The 22,136-nt window shown below is 32.5% G+C and overlaps 3 protein-coding genes across 5 annotated transcripts; all 3 read left to right on the forward strand.

The window, feature by feature from the left end:
- The first annotated feature begins 7,000 nt into the window (after window positions 1–7,000).
- LOC108215598 (ferritin-like catalase Nec2) lies at window positions 7,001–8,691 on the forward strand. The gene is made up of 3 exons (XM_017388109.2): window positions 7,001–7,524; window positions 7,674–7,899; window positions 8,232–8,691. The coding sequence occupies exons 1-3, from the start codon at window positions 7,181–7,183 to the stop codon at window positions 8,610–8,612; spliced, it is 951 nt and encodes a 316-aa protein (XP_017243598.1). The 5' UTR covers window positions 7,001–7,180; the 3' UTR covers window positions 8,613–8,691.
- Window positions 8,692–9,711: 1,020 nt separating this feature from the next.
- Window positions 9,712–15,315, forward strand: LOC108215575 (uncharacterized). Of its 3 annotated transcripts, none has more exons than XM_064085427.1 (10): window positions 9,712–9,899; window positions 10,716–10,838; window positions 10,909–11,017; window positions 11,470–11,721; window positions 11,809–11,921; window positions 12,051–12,115; window positions 12,711–12,958; window positions 13,038–13,184; window positions 14,568–14,760; window positions 14,867–15,315. In XM_064085427.1, the coding sequence occupies exons 1-10, from the start codon at window positions 9,795–9,797 to the stop codon at window positions 14,874–14,876; spliced, it is 1,365 nt and encodes a 454-aa protein (XP_063941497.1). In that variant the 5' UTR covers window positions 9,712–9,794; the 3' UTR covers window positions 14,877–15,315. The 3 variants fall into 3 exon arrangements, 2 of the variants coding, with proteins under 2 accessions (XP_063941497.1, XP_017243576.1); XR_010287869.1 differs by having other exon boundaries at window positions 9,716–9,899; window positions 14,564–14,760; XM_017388087.2 differs by having other exon boundaries at window positions 9,716–9,899; window positions 14,564–15,315.
- Window positions 15,316–18,996: 3,681 nt separating this feature from the next.
- Window positions 18,997–19,350, forward strand: LOC108193670 (rapid alkalinization factor). The gene has a single exon (XM_017360428.2). It carries the CDS (start codon window positions 18,997–18,999, stop codon window positions 19,348–19,350), a length of 354 nt encoding a protein of 117 aa, XP_017215917.1.
- Window positions 19,351–22,136: the final 2,786 nt, after the last annotated feature.

Raw genomic sequence — 22,136 nt, forward strand, 5'->3', positions numbered from 1 at the left:
AAGTATTTAAATAGAAATTTTAGTTTAAATTAAAAATACCCGAATCACCGCGGGTATCCCCGAATCTCGATTGGGCCGGGGATGAGGATCGAAAAATAATCCCCGATGGGGATCGGGTCGGGGATGGGGATTGAGTTTGGATTCGGGGATCGGGGCCGGGTATAGCAATCCCCGACCCGAAGGGGCCCGATGCCCATCCCTATAAATGTCAAACAAGTACCTTGAAATATGAGTTTAAGTAGTAAAAATATTATTTATAAAATTTTACACATTTTTTTTAAATGTTACCACAACCAACTAAAAAGTTATGACTTCTAGTAATTAAAATAATATATTTATATTTTATCAAGTTTATTTATTATTTATATTTTATTAAATAGTTATTTTTTTGTTTTAATTAAAAATAAATAATAAATAAACTTGATAAAATCTAAATATATTATCATAAATATTAGAAGTCATAAACTTTTACTTGGTTTTGGTAACATTCAAAAATAATGTGTAAAAGTTTATAAATAATATTTTTAGTGCTTGAACTTATATTTCAAGATACCTGCTTGATATTTATGGCCACTTCAGTGACCATCTTGATACCGTTTTGAGTTCAGTGACCAATTTGATACATCAAGCCCACTTCAGTGACCAACTAGATAATTAACCCACAAAACATATCACACCACGCATATTTAGAGTTCAGGCCCTCTGATTACCCTACTTGTCAAGCATTTCGATCACTGATTATCATGTCGGAGGCGCTTCACGGGACACACCCCCGTGCGGCATTGTTTTGTAGATTAGGTTGCGACCTGTGCTTCCCGGAATAATGCATTGGAATCTTAGATGATAAAAGGAGTTATCACACGTATTGAAATTTTTGACAGTAGATCCATAATTAAAAAAAAGTGATATTTTCAAAAGAAATACAATCAAAGATATCCAATATCTTATTACTAGTAATATGATATTAGATATCTTTAAAATATTATTCCATGTGTTCAACTGTCAATTTATCAAGACACGTGTTATAAAGAAACTGTTAGATGAGGGGAGGCATTTGGATCGGTGACAGTGGTGGTTTTTGGAATATTAGACTCCGACTCTCCGAGTGTCAAAACTGGAAATAGATTCAGCTTAGGGTAAATTGTAAAGGACCGTGGTCTGGACGACAGAGGCTCAGTTTTGTTATACGTGTCGTCCAGATGATTTTTGTGTCGTCCAGTACTAAAAACCTCACGACAAACGATCTGAATGATAAACTTTTATCTCGTCCAGCTGTTTAACTTCCATCCAGAGGTTAACAAATGAGCCCTTAGATTTGTATTATATGTTTATTATGTCTTGTTGTGATGAATCTTGGACTGAAATATTGGGCTACAAAAATAATGGGGTGGTTATAAATACAACTTGTTGGGTTGGGTAAATATAACATGTTGGGTTGGGTTAGTGAGATCCAAAACGGCCATCTTACAAATATATCATGAAACTCCAACATAGAGCCCGCAAGAATATTAGTAATATCTACCGGAGGAGCAGCAATGAAATTGTACAAATGGACTAAAAGCAGCAATGAAGTAGTACAAGTGTACAACAGTTATTGTAGGTTGAAGATATTGTGGCACCGTCCGATGTGTTTTTGTAATTTTTTAAAAGATATATTTCAAGCTAATAATTTTTTTTAAAGTAATACCCCTCGGACCGGGAAAAATTATTACTTTATTAAATTTATTATTTTATCGATATAATAATATTTTATTATTTTATCGATAAGGTAATATTTTATTATTTTACTAAAATTTTTATATGTTTATAAATTATATTTCATTATTGTTAAAAACAAGAATCAATCAAACGCAATGTATTTGATTTAAAATTACTTTTATAATAATTAATCATATGTGAAAACTAAATTTATGCATCCATTAGATGGAGTATACATATTACAACATGAGCAAAACATACCGGAGTTATTTATCCTTTACATAAATTCAAGGATGAGGTTATTTTTTGTCCTGGTGGAAAGAATAAACAAGCTACTATAGATTCATATTCTAAAAAGGATTAAATTTTGAATTCATATATATATATATATATATATAATTCATGAATTATTATTACTTTACATATTACCCGGGCCTTTAGTGAATTTCTAAATGTTTTATTATCTTATGCTTTCAGCGAAAAATAATACTTTATGACATTGACCCAAGTTGACACCGACAAAATTTATTAATTAAATGAGGTTATTACTTTACTGGATACTCCCTCCATCCCAAAGTAGATGACCCCGTTGACTTTGGGCACACAGTTTAAGGTTCATTGACCGCATAGCTACATGACTTATTTTTAAAATTTTATTTTTGCAAATAAATATTTAAATATGAAATTTTTATTTACAAAAGAAAAAATAAAAAAATAAATTTCGGAAATAGACGGTCAATGCCTTTAAAGTTACGTGCCCAAAATCAACGGTATCATCTAATCTGGGATGGAGGTATTATTACTTAATCGAACCTTAAACTGAAACCTATGCGGTGGTTTGAGGAAGGACACTCTTTTGTTAGAAACTTATCATTCGTGATTTGATTTCTTTCTATTAGACTTCGGCACATTACCCCTCCCTTTGGCACGAGTTTGTCTTGCCGGGGAATAAAAGCCAGCGACTGCTAGTTTAAATAGACACATTACATACTCTGTACGCAACAGAGACATTAATATCTAAAGAAAATAATTACTCAACGGAATATGATATGTGGTGGACACCGAACTCAGTTTTATGTTTTTGTAGAACTATCATAATTTTCCAATTGACTTTTAAATATAATATAACGGAATGTCTAACCTCCTGTGCCCTTAGACACAGGATAAGTCATAATTAATGTGATTAACAATTTTTTTCTTTGCATAGTTATTAGTGTATATACAAAAACATTCAAAACTTTATTAAATATTATCTATACATATACTTTTGATTTATTTTTCAAATTTTAAATTTATTAATAAAATATTATTTTATTTCAAAAAAAATGTGAAAACATAGATTTATTATTTTTGTCATATTTTATATAAATTTTTTTAATATATTTCATCCCACAAATAATATTGAGCCCCCCTGCATATACACTATTTTTCTAATTAAAATTAATATTCAAACTAAAACCAGCCAATTTTATATTTAGTAGTAAATTTATGATTTTTTATTATTTTAACAATAATAAAAAAATATAATTGACTAAAATTATAATACAATACATGAATAGATAAATATCAAATTAACTTGGTAAGTAAGCATTTGATTTTTCTAGTTAGTAATTAATGCGTTGCTGACTTGCTGCGTGCTGTATTGCATGATCTACAGAAAACTAGGGCCAATAAATGTTCTAAACACAGGTTAGACAAGCCCATAATATAAGAGGTAATTGCATATCGCACCCCCTAAGTATCATTCAAAAACGATAGAGTACCGATACTTTAAGAAACTCAACTCGCACCCTTTATCTTTACTTCTCAAAACCGAGATGCACCCCCTGCCGTTAACTTCCGTTAACTCGGTGCACTCCGTTAAATCATTATATATAAAATTGCAATTCGGACCCCCTAACTTACGTTCAAAAACGATATGGTATCCATATTTTTGAAAACTCGAATCGCACCATCTATTTTTACATCTCAGGAACGATACGCACCCCCTCCGTTAAATTCCGCTACCTTCGTTAAAATTCTCCCCCGTCTCAATTTACATGGCCCTTTTGCTTTTTGAGGAGTTAAATTGACTAATTTTTTACTAACTATTTGAAAATATGTGTTTATTATTTTAGAAAATAGAAAGTTACATATTAAAATAGACTAGATTTAATTTTTGATGATATTTTTTTAAATTTTTTTGATCAATTTTTCCAAACAAAATAATTAAAATTTATATATAAATTTTAATCAATAGATAAATTTATGTATTATTTATAATAAATATCACATGATATTTATTTTTTATATTTAAAATAGTGTATATTAAGTACCTAATACACATGTCACTAAAAATTTAAAATCATTCAATATGTAAAATCATTTTGACTTGGGGATAACTTAATTAAACAAAAATTTTAAAAAAAAATATCATCAAAAAGTAAATCTAGTCTATTTGTTTTCGCAAATAATACAGGGTCCGAATTTCACAAATAATAGAGGTAATTGCAATTCGGATCCCCTACTATTTACCTCTATTAAAATAGGCTAGATTTACTTTTTGATTAAACGACAAGATGCTTATATAAAAAGCACATTATACCTAACTTACGTTCAAAAACGATATTATACCTGTACTTTTGGAAACCCAAATCTCACCACCTATCTTTACAACGATACGCACCTCCTCCGTTGAATTCCGTTACCTTCCGTTAAAATACTCCTCCGTCTCAATTTACATGTCCCTTGTCAAATTGATTAATTTTTGACCAACTATTAAAAAAATATTTATTTATTATTTTAGGAAATAGAAAGTTACATATTAAAATATACTTTCTAGCCTGTTTTAATAGAGGTATCTAGTCTATTTTAATATGTAAATTTCTATTTTCTAAAATAATAAATACATATTTTCAAATAGTTGGTAAAAAATTAGTCAATTTAACTCCTCAAAAAGCAAAAGGGACATGTAAATTGAGACGGGGGAGAATTTTAACGGAAGGTAGCGGAATTTAACGGAGGGAGTGCGTATCGTTCCTGAGATGTAAAAATAGGTGGTTCGATTCGAGTTTTCAAAAATATGGATACAATATCGTTTTTGAACGTAAGTTAGGGGGTCCGAATTGCAATTATATATATACTGACTTAACGGAGTGCACTGAGTTAACGGAAGTTAACGGCAGGGGGTGCATATCGGTTTTGAGAAGTAAAGATAAGGGGTGCGAGTTGAGTTTCTTAAAGTATCGGTACTCTATCGTTTTTGAACAATACTTAGGGGGTGCGATATGCGATTACCTCATAATATAATATAGTAGTAGTAAGTTAGAACATTGTTATGGTTAGGAGTGTAAATTCCAACAATAATTATTATATTCATTTTTAACATTATAATTTATTCTTATTTGAACTCCATTACGATGAAAATTCAAATTTAAATCGGAGAAAATGAAAATTTTATCATAAAATATATATTAAGAATTGTGTAATCACTCTTAAAATAGGGGAAAGAGAAGAGGCTCCGAATATTTTTAGAAGTCACTAAGAGTTGTTGAAATTCTATTTTTTTCTCATTCTCTTTATTTTTCAATTTAAGAACTTATTTAAGAGTCTTTTTAGTATCAGTTTGCTACACCCACTATCATTAATAAATTTAATGAAAATCGGGAGAATTAAAATCTCTAAGCTCAACGGGATCAATTTTCAATCCTACTGTCATAAAGTTACAGTTCACTGAACAAAGCTGTTGGTGAGTGGTGACCAACCTTGTCCTGGTTTATTGAAACTCACAGTTTCTGAATAAAAACTTCGAATCGAAAACTTGAACAAAACTCTAAGGTTGTGTTCACCTCATGGAATGAAATGAGGGGAGAATGGAATGAAACTATATGAACAAGTTTTATGAAGAAGAAAGTATGAGGCAATAATGATTAAATATGAGTGAGTTAAAATTTTTCATGAAGAAGATGAGAGGAAAAAATGATGAACAAATGAAATCAACATTCCTTTCAAATCATGTGGGTTGGATTTTTAGTTAAAATAGTTAGAATGGAATGAGTGAAGGAATGAAAATTATAAACAATTTCACTAATCACTCACAATTTATAATATAAATATCATTTCATTCTCCCCTCATTCCATTCCATGAAGTGAACACAACCTAAGGGTCGTTTAGTTCACGGAGTGGTACAGGGTTGAAATGAGGAATCGGGTTAAGATGGTATATGAGGCTGAGGTATCATTCTTGATATCATGTGTTTGGTTGAGTGATAGAATGAATATATTGAATTTAAATATTTTTAAATTATTATTTTTTTATTAATGAAAAATAATAATATAATTTTAATTTTATCCGATCTTGAGTTGTTGATATAATTTTGTGTCAAGTATTTGATGTAATTGTATATAAAATAAAAATATTTTTATTCTTCACACCCATGTTCTATATCCACCTCCCCTAACCCATATGGGTTTTAACGAATAAATTTTCAGTTTGGAATGAGGCAAACCCATACCTCATACCTGAAAAGCCTGAACCAGACCCGTAAGAGATGTTTACGGAATCAAATATCCTTAATAGTGTTAATAGTGTTGGTAATCATAATGATTCTGGATTTTTTTATCTTCGTTAAACTTCTCATATAATATGAGTAGGATGTTGAGTTGTCTGGATGACTGAATACAACGAAAAATCATAAACTTATGTTCATCTACTCACACGGACTTTTAGACAAGTTTTTTATATTATATCAAATTTTAAAAGAAAAACATGTAAAAATAGTGTTTCTATTTGTGTTTCAATAGTTTTTTTAAAATTGTGACAGACTATCCTGACTATTCGCTTTTAACGGAATATTTAGGTGTCAAGGTCACTGTAGACAAGGTCAATACTCAATACAAAGATAACAGGACCTCTGGTATCTGGTGAGTGGTGATGATAAAAGTATAAAGTTCCGTGCACGAAATAAAAAATGCTTGCTGTATACAAATAATTGAAATAACTGTAACGTAGTAGAACTAGTACTTCACAAATTTACAACCGCAGCTAGCTTCTGACTTCTGTGCTGAAACTTAGGTATGAAACATGTTCAATTTACCTGCAGGTCTAAAACAGCCTAATCAGTTCTGGATTAATCATGAAATTAATCTTTTTTGTTCAAATGTCCCTGTCACAGGCTCGCAGGGACAAATCCAGTAAGAGGTATGGGAACACGTGCCTCCTCTAAAAAAAATTTTGACCTTTTTTTCACCATTTTAAATTTTACAAAATTATAGAAGTGCCCCCCTGAAAATCTGAAAATATATAGGTGGTTTTAGAAAATTTGCTTGGTGCCCCCTAGGAAAATATCCTAGATCCGCTCTGCAGGCTCCCATAGTCCCATAACACCATACATGCATGCATAAATTCTATATATCCGGAGTCCCTGCTCTCTGTAACACCAAAAAATAAAAAGAGAGAAACAATAGAACAACTGTACTGTTGTAATATAATTCATTAGTTACTATGGCAATTAGCATAACTTCATCTTCCTCCGTAATTGTGTTGGTGGTTATGATTATGTGTTGCGAAGTTCTGTGCAGTCCCAACCCTCAATGTGACCCTGATTATCCAGATGAAGGGCCTCCAATATATGAAAGAGATGTAGAACTCTTGCAGTTTGCAGAAAATCTGGAACACCTGGAGGCTGATTATTTTCTGTGGGGTGCTTTTGGCTATGGTCTAGACAAATTTGCACCAGATTTAGTTGGTGGAGGCCCTCCTCCCATCGGTGCTCAGAGAGCGAATCTTGACAATCAAACTCAGAGTATTATCGGTGAATTTGGACTCCAAGAGGTTGGCCATTTAAGGTATGACAAATCACGACGAATTAGTTTGACAGACATTTTGATAGACATTTAAGTTTACGATTTTCTTTATTTATCTGTCACACACAGTTTGGTATATGAACTACTACACTATTGTTTTAGCTTGTAATTATCATTTAAATTCTTTTAAGGGCTTTGAAGAGCACAGTTGGAGGGTTTCCTAGGCCTCTACTGGATTTAAGTAAATCGAACTTTGCAAAGATAATGGACAGTGCATTCGGACGTAAACTCGACCCGCCATTCGACCCCTACGCAAATAGCATCAATTATTTGCTTGCTTCTTATGTGGTGCCGTACGTTGGACTCAATGGTTACAAAGGTTCAAATCGTTTTATCAGGGGATATGTATCCAAAGATGTAAGTGCACTCCTTATATGTTTCTTCCTTCGCATGCCACCATTTATTTATCATACAAAAACATTTTATTTCCATCAGCTGCAAAGGTACTCTGTCAAAAAGCTGTGATACTGGTTTTAGTAATTTATATTACTGTGATTTTTAGTACCCTGTCTGTAATTACAAATTGCTGTTACTCGTCAAATTTTAGACGAGTAACAGCAATTTGTTACGAGTTAGAACTTAGAAGCAATTTATACGTGATACCATCGATCATCCCTTAATTGCAGAGCATCATGTGTCTGCGCACATCTATAAACACATTATGTGACTAAAACCGCGTATTTTATCAGCTTTTGTCAGGACTGTTGGGAGTTGAAGCCGGCCAAGATGCTGTAATTCGCCATCATCTCTACGAGCGTGGGGAACAGCTTGTGCACCCCTACAACATTACTGTAACAGAATTTACCAACAGGATTTCAGAATTAAGGAATAATTTGGGAATGTGTGGTATCAAAGATGAAGGTGTATTTGTGCCACCGGAACTGGGAGCAGAAATGCGTACCTCTAGCAATGTTTTATCTGCAGATCGTAACTCTCTGTCTTACCCAAGAACTCCGAAAGAGATACTGAGAATCGTGTATGGCACTGGCAATGAGAGTGTTCCGGGCGGATTTTTTCCTCGGGGAGCAAATGGCAAAATCGCATTGCAGTATCTCAAACATCAGGATTGAATTGTATGCTATTAATAGTCTGAAAATAAGTTGGCAGTCTTTAATATTTGAATTTTAAACAAAAGAAGTTCGTATGGTATAGATTGTGAACACAAACATAATATTAAAATTATAATCTGCATCTCTGGTTTCCAGACTTGCAAGTTACAACTTGATCCAAATCAAGTTAAACAAGTTATAAAATTATATTTTATATCCAGTTTAAAATACGTGCTAAACAGTGCTGCTAACACATGGATGAGACCGGGGGAGAGTATAATCTATATGTCTAATACTCACACTGTATGTTCCCGCTGCAAAAGAGGGTCGTTTTAGAAATACACAGTCAAGAACATAATTCAGTTGTTTAATAGCAAGTTTGTCATTCGAGAATTATGAACTCATAATCTTGTGAGCAACTATTTGACAATGTGAAGAATCCCAACCAATTAATCTTCTCAATTTGGATAGGCACCATATTATAAAATGAGAAATATATATATTTATTTTCAATATATCAAATACTATAGCAACAGAAAATATAAAAGAGAGACAAGGTAGGAAGAGTTTACAATGAATTCTGGAGCATCTACTTGCTTGCACCTAAAAAGAGGAATTATATTTAGTCTTCTCGGCTATATAGACAATTAGACATAATGAATCCGGATAATTATTTAAACTAGCTTGCTGATGCATGTAGCGAAGAACAAGGGGAAAAATATTTTGACACTATTGTTTCGGATTGTATTCATTTTATTTAGCACTTTGATCATTTGCTGGTTAAATTTGTGTATGTGTTTTCGAATTATGTGACCTCACTTGCTAGCAAGAGCTGCCTATTCTTTGTTAGAGAAAGTGGAGTGATGCTGATCAATTGAATATATCAATGCTACATATATTAGGAAATCTTATAAATCATAACTCATGAGTGATGCTGATGCAACGTAATGAAAAACTTTGGTAAACTAAAATATAATGGGCCCTAAATCAATTGGGCTTAAGATGCGGCCCGTGACTCAAGAGTCACCACGGAATTAAACGTAAACAGCCCGCAATTTATTTAGCCCAAATCAGAAAAACCGGGACTTCCTTTTTCTGGCTTTCCCGCCACCAGGACTCGCGGGCGTGCATACATGAAAAGCATATGAAATTGGTTGGAGTACAAAAAATGAGAATATAGAAAGACAAAACAGAGCGAAAAAGATGGAGTTTAATGTAAGCGGAAATGCACTCAAGACATTGGCAAGGTCGATCACGTGCCTGGCACGCATCGGCAACGAACTCGCTATTCAAGCTTCTCCGTCTCTGGTAACAATCTTCTATTTTCTACTTTTATTGCTTTTTATTTTTCTATTTTTTACTTCACTAATTCACAGCATTTTGACTTGTATCGTTGTTCATTTATTTGATTATGTGTTCAGTTTTTTCAACTTTTTGGAAATTTTAGGGTTTTTGGTTTCAATTGACTTGAAGTGTTGTTAATTAGGGTTGTATTTGGGATGTTATTATTATTGTTATTATCGGAGGGAATATTTTACCAGGACTTGATGTTGTTCAGTGAAATACTACATATTTTCTAAGTTTAGCTGCCACTGGAATTGCGAATTGTTGTGAATTTAACTTCTTTAGTGTATTAATGGGATTTTTTTTGATGCAATTGGAACTGATGTTCCTCACTAGTACTGTTTGGCGGTGTCAACTGCTCGATACTGTGTTGTATACCAACTCGTCTTTATTGAGAACCAGTCCAACTAAAGTTAGGAGGATCGGTCTCAACATGGTATCAGAGTTAACTCGCGGGAGACTCGGGTTCGACTCCCTTTACAGAATTCTATCTGTGTTGCCTTCTCTTACATAAAAACTATTTTTGTGTTTTGATTATTTCTGTTTATTGTTTATTAGAATGTTAATAAATTATAAGGTGAGTTTCTGCTTAAAAGTTAGCACATATTTTCTGGGTGTAACTTATAGAATCTTCTCAGACCAGGATGCCACAATTTCGTATTAGGAGAAAGTGTTGAGTTAATAGTCTTCTTAAAAACCTGAGCAACGGAACTGGATCTGCAGATTTGCTTTGGTTGAGCTTCCTCGAGGATGTTAATTATTTAACCCTTTTGTTTGCAGCTGACATTTCACAGTCTTAACTCATCACGGTCTGCCTATCAATCTATCTCACTGAAGCCAGATTTCTTTGATGCCTACATAATTCCTGGTGGTGCTCAGATTCAATGCAGTGTGCTGTTGAAGGTACTATTTAGTTTCTACAGATGACCTATAGAAATTGCTCGACAGTTACACTTTACATTGATGCACACAGGCTATTTGTTCTGTTCTTCGGACGCCAATTGCAAGTATTGACCATTTAAGAGTGCACTTGCCAAGTCCTGATGCATCAAAATTACAGTGGACATTGGACTGCAATAACGGTAATTTACATTTTTGGGTTTCTCCTCTTCTACTTTCCACTTAATCTACATGTCAAAATATCTTCAACATGAAAATTCTACAGTTAGGGATGCACCTGTCTGTTCTTGCATAGCCACGTTTTTAGTACTGCAATCATAATAAATCATGTACAACCATATTATCTAGGTAAAATAGTATTTATTTGGTATTGTAATATTTCAGAAAAATTTGTCTTTCCATCATGTCTGACGCATAAATTACAACCTAGCCATCAGAAGTTCTTCTAGATCTGCTTTAAGTTTACATCATGGGTCCATTCAATCCATTCATGCCTGATAACTACTTTAGATCTTAAACTTCTGAGGAGATGTTGCTAGAATCGTAGTATGTATTACACTGCATATGGTAATTATCTTACACAAGTATTTTTTACCTTTATGAGGTTGGTAACCAATTTGTGGTCACTTTGCAGGTTTAAGGAAAGCCTATTGGATTACTTGCAATGTTGAACCTGACATACAACATCTATCTCTAGATAGGAATAAGCTTCCTAGCAGCTTTGTTGTTAGGCCTCGTGATCTCAACAGATTATTAGCTAATTTTCAGTCAACCCTTCAGGAGATTACAATCTTTGCAACTGAGCCAACTTCTGTGCCTGCTGATGCCGCAAGTGAAATTGGGGGGAAAGCTGTTGAACTTAGAAGTTACATAGACCCAAGCAAAGGTTGATAGTTGATTATTCTTATATTGCACCTTTTTCTTTCAGATTTCTGTCATAGTGGTGTTTTCATCTTCAACATTTTTATTGTAGATAATGATTCATCACTACACACACAACTGTGGATAGATCCTTCTGAAGAGTTTATGCAGTACAATCACACTGGTAACCCTGTTGATGTGACATTTGGTGTGAAGGAACTGAAGGTAGTTATCTATAGTTCAGACATGTCTGTCTACAATAAAATTTAGGTCTCGTGTACAGTTAAGTTATGATACATTTATCCAACTTATTCTTAGTTTTCATGCACTATTTCATTACGTTTCAATTTGCAGGCCTTTCTCTCTTTCTGTGAGGGATGTGAAGTTGATATTCACTTGTACTTTGAGAAAGCTGGCGAGTAAGATGATTTTGATTAAACCATGTAATATTGTTTGATTTTAGGTGCTTTCTTCCTTTGCCTTGTGTTGACTTGCTTTTCTGTCAAATATTGGATGACGCGTCTTTTATAATTTTGAGTTATCAGCTAGCCCAGAAAAGTCATGCATCAATGTTAGTCCCATTAAGAATATGGGATCAGTGTCTGAAAATGGCTGTTAGAGTGTTATACTCTCTTAAACATACGGTCATCTGTCTAACTTAATTTTTTCTATTAGTTTAGAAACATTAGAAATTTTGTGCTGACTTACTAACTGCATTATGAAGTTTTTTAAGTGGCTCAGGTAGACTTGTTAAGCCTTCTAGTTATGTTGTTGGAAAAATATTGTTTCGACTAACTGTTCACCTGATTTGGATCAGACAAATACAAGATAATTTGTGACATTCTATTAAAAGAAAAAACTGAACCCTTGCATGTTAGATGTGCTTGAAAAATTTTACATATCAGGTGTCCAATAACTACGGCAGTTCGTAACATCATTCTTCCAATTTGACTTTTAGGAGCTTTTTTTTCCTTAGTTCCACAAATATGGTGGTAAATAATATTTATCATACAGGCCCATTCTTATGGCACCAAAATTTGGCCTAGATGATGGCTCCACTTCAAATTTTGATGCTACACTAGTACTTGCGACAATGCTTGTTTCTCAACTCCAAGAAAGGACAGACACAGGGCCACCACCAGCTGAAGCTACAACAAATGATGAATCTCATCAAGGAGTTGGATCAATGCGACAAGAGAAAACAAGGGGGAATGTTTCTGAGCATCCATCTGATCACACAAGAATTTGGTCTGAACTTTCAGGTGATTGTTTCTTGAGTTTCTTTGTTACTAGTAAAATCGTAAACAAAGTCTTAGTGTTTCAAGTTCGATTTTGAAATAGCAAGTGGCATCAGAGGTGGTACTGGTGCCGAACAAAGAGACGCTCAAGTGGAAAGAAATCCTAATACAAATCAACGAGAAGATATCCATAGAATTAGTGAATTGCATATTGCCAGAGATGCTTCGGGTAAAGGAAATGTGCCAAATGGTAAATAAATTCTGTCCTATTTTTTACTTTTTTCTGTTCTTTCCTAGTGTAGATATGTTTAGCGTTATTGTGATGATTATTCCTGAAGGCTGTTGGATAGACCCGGCAATTTTTCATACGACACGAAAATTTAGTGTTTGTGTTTGCATTTTGAGTACACAACACGAAAAATACACGAACACAAAGTACACGACCGAGATGTCGTGTTGATTTTGTGTTTACCCTTTGGGTACACGACACGACACGAGGTACACGAAATAAATATAATTTTATAATTAAATATTAATATTTAATTATAAATATGTATATTTATAATAAATATATGTACTATTTCTTTTAAAATAATGCATAGTTTATAATATTGTATGTATAAATGATTTAAATATATATATATATATATATATATATATATATTTCATATAATTTTGTAAATTTTTTGCCTAGAAATATAATATTTACATTAATTTATATATTTACTTATATTTATATTTAAATTTGATTTTACACGAAACACGACACGAGAACGACATGGAAACGGAGGTACACGACATGAAAATACACGAACGCTAAACGGGTCGGTTTTGTGTTTGGTCTTTGAGTACATGACACGAAAAGGTACCCGACACGAAAGTACACGATCCGAACGAATTGCCAGGTCTACTGTTGGATAGCTAGACTTCCAAAATACTGTAAATTTCTGTTAAATCTTAGGTAAGGAGCAAGAAACACCAGCTATTGTAGAGGTGAGCATGTGATTTTCAATACTGTAAATGAAATAAACAATGGTAGAATATTACTACTATGCAACGCGACTTGTGCCATTATCATGCTGCACTAGGATGAGACGTAATGGATAGATTTATTCTCAATCTTTAATTCTAAACTCTGGGATAGCATCTTCCTACATTACATTGCAGTATTGCACAAAAAGTGAGCACATTTACTTGACCAAGAACTTCACAGTGAACAAGTTTGCATCTCATGCTAATGATGGTAAGGTATTAAACTAAACTACAAATGGTTCATTAGTTATAATATCGCCAAGATGTCGTGGCTTATAATCTAAATTGTTGTATATGGCTTTGTGATTTATGCTCATTGAGTGTTAAAGTAGTAACAGCCAAATCCAGGTACAACTAATTGACCCGGAGTATAACTTAACTCCTCTGCTTATTAACATGCGTATATTCAACCTTATACAATCATAGTGGCAGTCTGTACCCGTTTGTTTTATGGGTACACAATCAATGTCATGACCATATTCTTTTCATAAGTGTTATTTTTACTAGGTCTAGAATAACTAAGAAACTGATTACAGATAAACAAATTAGATTGTCTTAAGCTTACATCGGCATTTATCTTTTAACATTTTCCTTCAGGCAGAGCTGAAACCAATAATCCCGGTTTTTCACAACACCATCCTAGTAACTGGGTTGATGCTGATGAGGATGATGATGAAGGTGACGAGCCTGATCTGTGTATCCAATCCACACCACCATATTGTGAAGAAAGATAACCATTATAAATTGTCATACATTTACTGCAACAGAGCGACTGTTCCGTGTGTGCTCATTGTGTAAGTGTTGCAATTCAATTTAACATTTTTCTGCTTAGTTTTAGAAGGCCAACTTTCTATGTTAATACTTCATGATTGTTTAGCAGACTGACAATGTTCAGAACAGGTATGTCTAAATCTCAAACGAAATTTCATTGGGAACAGATAATTGGTTGGCAACTAAATGGAAAATAGATATATTAGCTATCAAATATAGAACTGTAACTTGTATACAGTCACAGGCAAGAGTGTAGATCCACCTTTTTGTGTTATGCCATAATTGCTGAGTTGGTTTGTGGTGGGATATAGAAGCAACTTCCAATTTGCTGGAATTGATTGGGTTTGATGAAATGTCTTGCATCAAGGTGCACTGTAGGGTTTAGATGCGGTGATTAGCTCTATTATATCTCTATTCCAATCTGATATATCTGGGAGCCATATTACTAAGAATCATAATTTTTATCAGAACAAAAAGCTGTTCAGAAACGTTCAAGGGTTGCAGATGCATTAATCTTGAGTGCTGACCTTGTGTAATAGGTTATATTTTATGAGGCTAAACTTTAATTATGTGACTAATGAGTTTGTTTTTAAGGTTTTGTTACAGTTAAGATATAATAGTTACAGTGTTTCTGGTCTGAGAGGAGCAACAAAAGGTCGATTTCTGTTGAAGCAATTGTAGTGATAGCCGATGAAAGTTTGATATCGAAATAATAGTTGTTAATAGGGAATAGGAGCTGTCTTCAACTCTCTTTTATTCTTCTGTCAACCAAATAAGAAAGGTATATGCCATTATGCATATTACTAAAGTTTTGATCTAGGGGGAGGTAGGGCATATCTTTAAAGTAAAATAAAGGTTACGACAACCAGAAATATGGCCAATCATAGTTAAATAATTGGTATGAAAGTTCTGTTCGTCCATCAAAGATGAAAAGTTGTCTTTTCTTATTGTGTTTGGTAGTAGAAAAGATAGTTTCTAGTGGCATTAAAGTGTTGAAATCAGAATTACCATCCAGAGTTTTTCAGCTAGCTTGCAGAATTTTGGTTTATAAACACTTCACGAAATGTAGGGTAAGGAGGTCGCTTTTTTCTTTTTTGCTCAATATGGTTTCTTTACTGGCGAATGTTTTGAAATAAGTACCCTTCTCTGTCTAAATAGATTAATTCAATGTCTTAAGAAAATATTAAAACAATTCACAAATAAATAAATTATACTAGTATATGATTATGAGCAAGCACTAACATTCATTTTTTATTAAATTAATAAATTAATATTCTTATTTTTCAATAATAATGATAATCATCGACGTGAACAAAAATTTCTCCCAGCTAAGAAGAGTAACACTCATAAAATTAATATAAAATACGAAAACAAGGATGGTGATGATCGATTATTACTATTATTCAAGTGAAAAACAGCTGGGAAAATGAGTTTGGGAACGCGCAAACACCGACCGTTTTAATAAACCTAGCCATCCCCTTCTCTTGCATTATTTAATTTTCCCCCAACGGCTACGTGCGGGTTGTGTCGGCGCTCCCCCACTTTATTTCATTTTTTCTAACGCCGTTTAGAGCATCTCCAAGAGCCTCCTTGTTGGCTCCTAAATATAATATAAAAAATGTGGCTCTTAGTAATTTAGGACAAAGTTAAGAGTGTAAACTCCAACAATACTCTCTACATCTCTTCTCTATTTCATATTTTATTCATATATTGGGCTCCACTATAACAAAAGAGAGGGAAAGATGGAGGTTGATTGGAGGGAAGGATTTTTTTTATTGTGAAAAAATAAGTTAGGAGCCATGTGGTGGCTCTTAACTTTGAGGAGAGAGGAGAGAGAAACAAGAGGCTCTTAAGATTTAAGAGCCACTTAAGAGTCTTTTGGAGCAACATTTTGCTTCTCCCTCCTCAAATATCAAGTTAAGAGCCTAAATGAAGAGCCTCTTGGAGATGCTCTTACGACTACCAAACAATCAATACTTGTGAGTGGGAGCCATGTAGTTAGTATCTCCATTCTCATACAAACACTCACCGGTTTTTTTAATATTTCTATTTTTTATTTTGTGATTTTTTAGAAAACGAAACATTATTGTACAAAACATTATTATTTAAGTAATTTGAGAAAAGATATAATTAGATTAAGGGCGAATCTTGGGCAATGACAGATTTTGAATTGGTAATGCATTATACAGGTAAGAAAGAGAAAACGTGTTTCGGTTAACAGACATCAGACATGGGAAGCAAACCCTAGAAATTAATCTACTTTATTTTATTTATTAATACTATCAACAAAGATATACTAGTACTAATTTATTTATTTATTTATTTATTAGGATACTCCAATGATGCCCTCCTCATCAAGTTGTTTCACCTAAACAAAGACAATCCAGTCAACTATCCGTTTCTGTCTTTTAGGTACCAGTAGGCAGAGCTTATTCTCTATTTACCATCCTGCCCTTCGTTTCATTTTCTCAAAGCATCTTCAATCAAGGATTATGTGCTTTCGAAATACAGATTTTGATGGACCAATTTGGTTACCAAACTAATGACATGTATCATGGCTTAAACTCTACTACCTCCGTTTCCAATTAGATGTCCATTTTAAAATAATCGCACATTTTAAAAAAAATGGATGTTCACAAATTAATTGCATTACATGATCAAAATATGTGGAGTGAGATTGATCTAGGAAATATAAATAAGAGATATGTGGAGTAAAATTGACTTTGAAAATATGATTTTGCATTGAAAACTGAAGTGGACAGATAAATTTGAAACAAAATTGTGTTTTAAAAGTGAAAATGTAAATTGAAACGGAGGGAGTACTAAAACTTAAGACCACCTCGGTATATGATTGTCATAAGAATTAACATATGCTGCAATATTATACTTAGGATTATTGGTATCTTACTGCCCTTAGGTTGTTTTGGGGTTTTTAGCCATTTTCAATTTTAAATTGAAATATGTCTGTTTATGTAATAACTTGAAAGCCGGCATAAAGTTAAAAAGATTTTAGAAACTGACCTAAAATCATAAGTTAGTTTGAGATGCTTTAAGGTCGTTTGGGTGAGTTTAAAATAAGTACTTCTTTTTTTAAAATAAAACAAGTGAATTAGAAGTGAGAAGCAAGTTAAGACTTATAAATAATTAAAGTGTTTGGAAAATAAGTAGAAGTCGTGAGAGGAAAGCTAGCATTCCTAACTTTTTATAAGTGCTTCTCGACTTTTTACACGAATGGATCAAGAAAAATAGAAGCTAGTTTATTACGGAAAGAAGCACTTCTTTCCGGTTGCCGAACGGACACTTTGTCAATGACTTAATTTTTTAAAATCATTTTTGATGAAAATTACGCATAAGATATAAGTTATGCATAAATTATTTTTATTTTGTTATTATATTTTTAATAGTTTATAAATTATTAATAAGTCAAATCTACCCTTGAGCTCTCAACTTATCAAATGATTAGTTTTAGCTGAGTGGTTGACCGTTGATATGCATAGGATTCTATTATTATTAATATGAGTTGGACTATATTGACAATTAGATTTGTGAAAAAGATTTGAAAATACCTTTCGCGTACCTAACATTTTCCTTTCTTTTTCTTATCAACATCGACACTATTTGGTCTGGGTCGTAATATTTTTTTAAGAACTTAATTGAATCAAATTTATTTTGATATGTTCTATTTGAACCAAATAAATGAATTACCTCAAAATTAGGATGGACCGAACTGAATTCTCACGGTTTGATAAGATTTTTAAATTATTGTGCAATTTTGTTCACGCATATTTAAGAGGAGTTTAATTCATGATTAATCAGTCTAACTAAGAGAAATTAAAATCACAAACTTGTGTGTTGGTATTTGGATTAATAATTTTACATGATAAACTCATTCCAAGTTGATGAATAAATATTTCGTTCATGTTAAAAAAATTAAAGAGAATAATATTTAAATGAAAAGATTGAAGTACAAGTATTTTATACAAAGGGCCATCCACGACAGCTCACAATAAAGATTAATGGCATTTCTGTAAAAATCAGCAACATCAATCCCATTTCACAACGCCCAAATTACTTATAACTTCTTGATCCTCTCTCTCCATACCATTACAGAACGAAAGAAATAATCACATACACACTCTTTCTCTTTCTCTTTCTCGCTGTATCTCTCTCTCTCCCATCCCAAAGAGAGAAAAAGCAAACACACGCACGCACAAAACAAATTCCGCTCTTCCCCTCACCCGAACTAATCAACCCATTAAATGGCAGCCTCTTCAGGTGTTCTCGCATTGCTCGCTCTGTTCCTCCTCAACATTCTCATAATCCAAGCAAGTGGGTCCCCCCAGAACCCCATCGGCTGGATGCCCCCGAGATCCGGCTGCCGTGGGACCGTCGCGGAGTGCCTCTCCGGCGGCGACGAAGACGCCGAGTTCCAGCTTGACTCAGAGTCAAACAGGCGCATATTAGCCACCAACAACTACATAAGCTACGGTGCGCTGCAGAGGAACAATGTACCATGCTCGCAGCGCGGCGCATCTTACTATAACTGCAAACAAGGCGCTCAGGCCAATCCTTACAATCGTGGGTGCAGTGCCATCACTCGCTGCAGAAGCTAAGTTAAACTAGTTTGTGTATTAATATTTGTTTAGTTAATTAATTAATTAATTAATTCTAATCTTCCAAGATATTTAAAAATTTTAAATATTGTGGAGATGGGGTGATTAATTGTTTGTGATATACAAAGTGCAAAGAGAGATTTGTGTTGGATATTGATTTGTTGATGATTAAGATAAATTGCGTTTCATATACTCCTTTGGAGTGTGTTTTATATACATAGATTAAGACCTTGTTTGAATGTATGAATTATTAGATTATAGATTATAGATCTTACAGGTGAGTTGTGAAGGAAAATTGGGAATCATTGTTGATTTGTTGCTGCTGAGATGGTTTGTGTCTGTCAATGACTCAATAATAATGTTTTTGTATTATGTATCTCTCCACCAGGTGTGTTGTAAAGTTAAAAAAAAAAAAAAAAAAAACCTATTTATAAATTATAATTGGGTCTTTTGACGTGTTGAAGACATATGATAGAATTTCCTTAAATTTTATTAATAAAAACTTTTATGCAAAGATTATCATTATTAATGAGATTGGTGTTTGTAGAAATCCACCCCAAAAATTGTTGTTATTACAAAAGCGGTTTATAGTTTCATACTTTTTCATCTTTGTGCTGGTGAATAAGGGATGACAGTTTGATTTATTTGCAACAAAGATATTCGCTTAATTTTCAGAAAAGAAGTTCAGAGCTATTTTATTTATTTATTTGAAGAGTGATTTATAACATATTTTTCCCTTGTTTATAATTTCAATCGTATTGTGTTCTTATATGACACTCGTGCAAAGTTTCTGCCTTTTTTCTTGAAAATGAAGAAGAGAAACTAATTCATTCTTACAACATTTAAAAAATAAAGTCGAACAAATATAAAACGGATAATCTGTTGAAGTTGATATATGTATGTGTATGGGCTTTATTACAAGCATTTTGCTATCGATTATAATTGTAACTTCACATAAAATTTTATCGTCGAATCAAATTCTTTAAAATTTGACAGATCTAACGTTTTAGACAGCGAATCACATCAAAACACACAAAAAATACACAAAACTCTCATAAGGAGAGCATAAACTAAACACAAATAAATTATAAACAAACTCATCCAAAATTTTTTTTTATCAAACTAATAACATTTAGAAAATAGAAATCCTATCAGGGGAGTAGTATCATTAAAAATATAATAACAAAATAAAGAAGAATTTAGGATTTTTTTTTATCAATGAAAATCAATGAAAGCCCGCGACAGTGATGGCTAGAAATGAAGGAGAGGCAGAGAAGTTCCTAATTTATTCAGATGGAACAATTGAATAATTCCCAATATTTTACGTTAATTTTTGCGCTATGGTCCACTTTAGAGTAAAATCTCTCAATTGGGTCACCTGTTGGAGGAAAACAAAAAGAGAGATCTTTGTCGACCCACGAAGAAAAGTAGCGGTTAAACGCTTTAACCGAAAATAAATGAAAAACTTTGACTATCTCTTTCATAAATACTACCTCCGTCCTTTTTTATTTGTAACTTTGACTTTTTGCATGTAACTTAAGGTGATTAAAGTACATACTTCTACTTATTATTTTTAAAATTTTCTTTTTCTGAATAAAAGTTTATAGTTTATATTTTTATTCACAAAAAGAAAATTTTTTAAAAAATAAGCGGAATTATGTTTTTTACTCACCTTAAGTTACGTGCAAAAAGTCAAAATGACAAGTAAAAAGGGACGGAGGTAGTAAGAACTTACTCCTTCCGTTTCAAAATACATGTCCACTTTAGAAAAAAAAAAATTGTTTCAAAATACTTGTCCACTTCAACTTTCAATGTAAAATTATATTTCCAAAATCAACTTCCGTCCACATATTTCAAATTTATATTTCCAAGATCAACTATATACCACACATTAGGTTCAATTAATGACTTATTACACCTCTTTTTTCTCAAAATCCACTTTTCTTAAACTATGTGATTTTTTGAAAGTGGACATGTAATTTGAAACGGAGGGAGCATTTAAGAAGAAAAGTACGTAAACTTTTATTTTTTTTCTGAAATAAATTTTTATTTTCTTGTCAATATCAAATATGAAACATCTTATTATCATTATATTCAAAAGAATTATTTAAAAAGATATATTTTTATAAAAACAAGAACTTATTTTTTTTAAAATAAGTGATTATCAAACACTCCCAAAGTTAGGATATTCAACCGATTCTAACTTATAAATTAAAAGTTGACTTATAAATTTATTAAACAAAATGGTACAATTAAGTTATTTCTGCCTTATAAGCCCAGATTTGGGCTTATAAGTCTTGCCAAACAATCTTATAGTCTTGGCACAAATCAATTCAACAATTGTAACCCATTATCAGTTAGTTGAGGAAATTACTCAATTAATTTCCTAAATATTTAACATTTTAAGGAAATTGTTTTTAAAGTATCATTTTCGGTGTTGACTAAAAATGATTTACTGCATTGAATATTTAAAATATTATATAAATTTTCTTGAACCCCTGTGATGACTAGCATATTCATTCGCATATTCTGAAAGTAGAATGTTATTATTGTTTCAAATTTTATAAATAAAATATATGTTATTTAAATATGATAATATGTAATGTCTTCAAACCTTGATCAAATATTATAACATATTAACAGGTTAACTATAATTATAACATATAGTTAAAGAGTTTTGGAGATGCTCTTACAGTTGTTTATTCGCTTTGCTCGAGTGTCTGGTACATCTTATTATACACGTTTTTATTTTTTGTCTCACTTATAAGTTAAAAGTTGTTCATTCG

The sequence above is a fragment of the Daucus carota genome, chromosome 1 (genome assembly GCF_001625215.2).
Source record: "Daucus carota subsp. sativus chromosome 1, DH1 v3.0, whole genome shotgun sequence".
Taxonomy (NCBI): Eukaryota; Viridiplantae; Streptophyta; class Magnoliopsida; order Apiales; family Apiaceae; genus Daucus; species Daucus carota.

What these genes read in the sequence shown, in the direction of transcription:
- LOC108215598 (XM_017388109.2), top strand. Translation starts at nt 7,181, where the DNA reads ATGGCAATTAGCATAACTTCATCTTCCTCCGTAATTGTGTTGGTGGTT. An exon ending in CAAGAGGTTGGCCATTTAAG is followed by an intron (nt 7,525 to 7,673) that starts GTATGACAAATC and finishes AATTCTTTTAAG; the next exon opens with GGCTTTGAAGAGCACAGTTG. An exon ending in GGGGATATGTATCCAAAGAT is followed by an intron (nt 7,900 to 8,231) that starts GTAAGTGCACTC and finishes GTATTTTATCAG; the next exon opens with CTTTTGTCAGGACTGTTGGG.
- LOC108215575 (XM_064085427.1), top strand. Translation starts at nt 9,795, where the DNA reads ATGGAGTTTAATGTAAGCGGAAATGCACTCAAGACATTGGCAAGGTCG. An exon ending in GACATTGGACTGCAATAACG is followed by an intron (nt 11,018 to 11,469) that starts GTAATTTACATT and finishes GTCACTTTGCAG; the next exon opens with GTTTAAGGAAAGCCTATTGG. An exon ending in AATTTGGTCTGAACTTTCAG is followed by an intron (nt 12,959 to 13,037) that starts GTGATTGTTTCT and finishes ATTTTGAAATAG; the next exon opens with CAAGTGGCATCAGAGGTGGT.
- LOC108193670 (XM_017360428.2), top strand. Translation starts at nt 18,997, where the DNA reads ATGGCAGCCTCTTCAGGTGTTCTCGCATTGCTCGCTCTGTTCCTCCTC.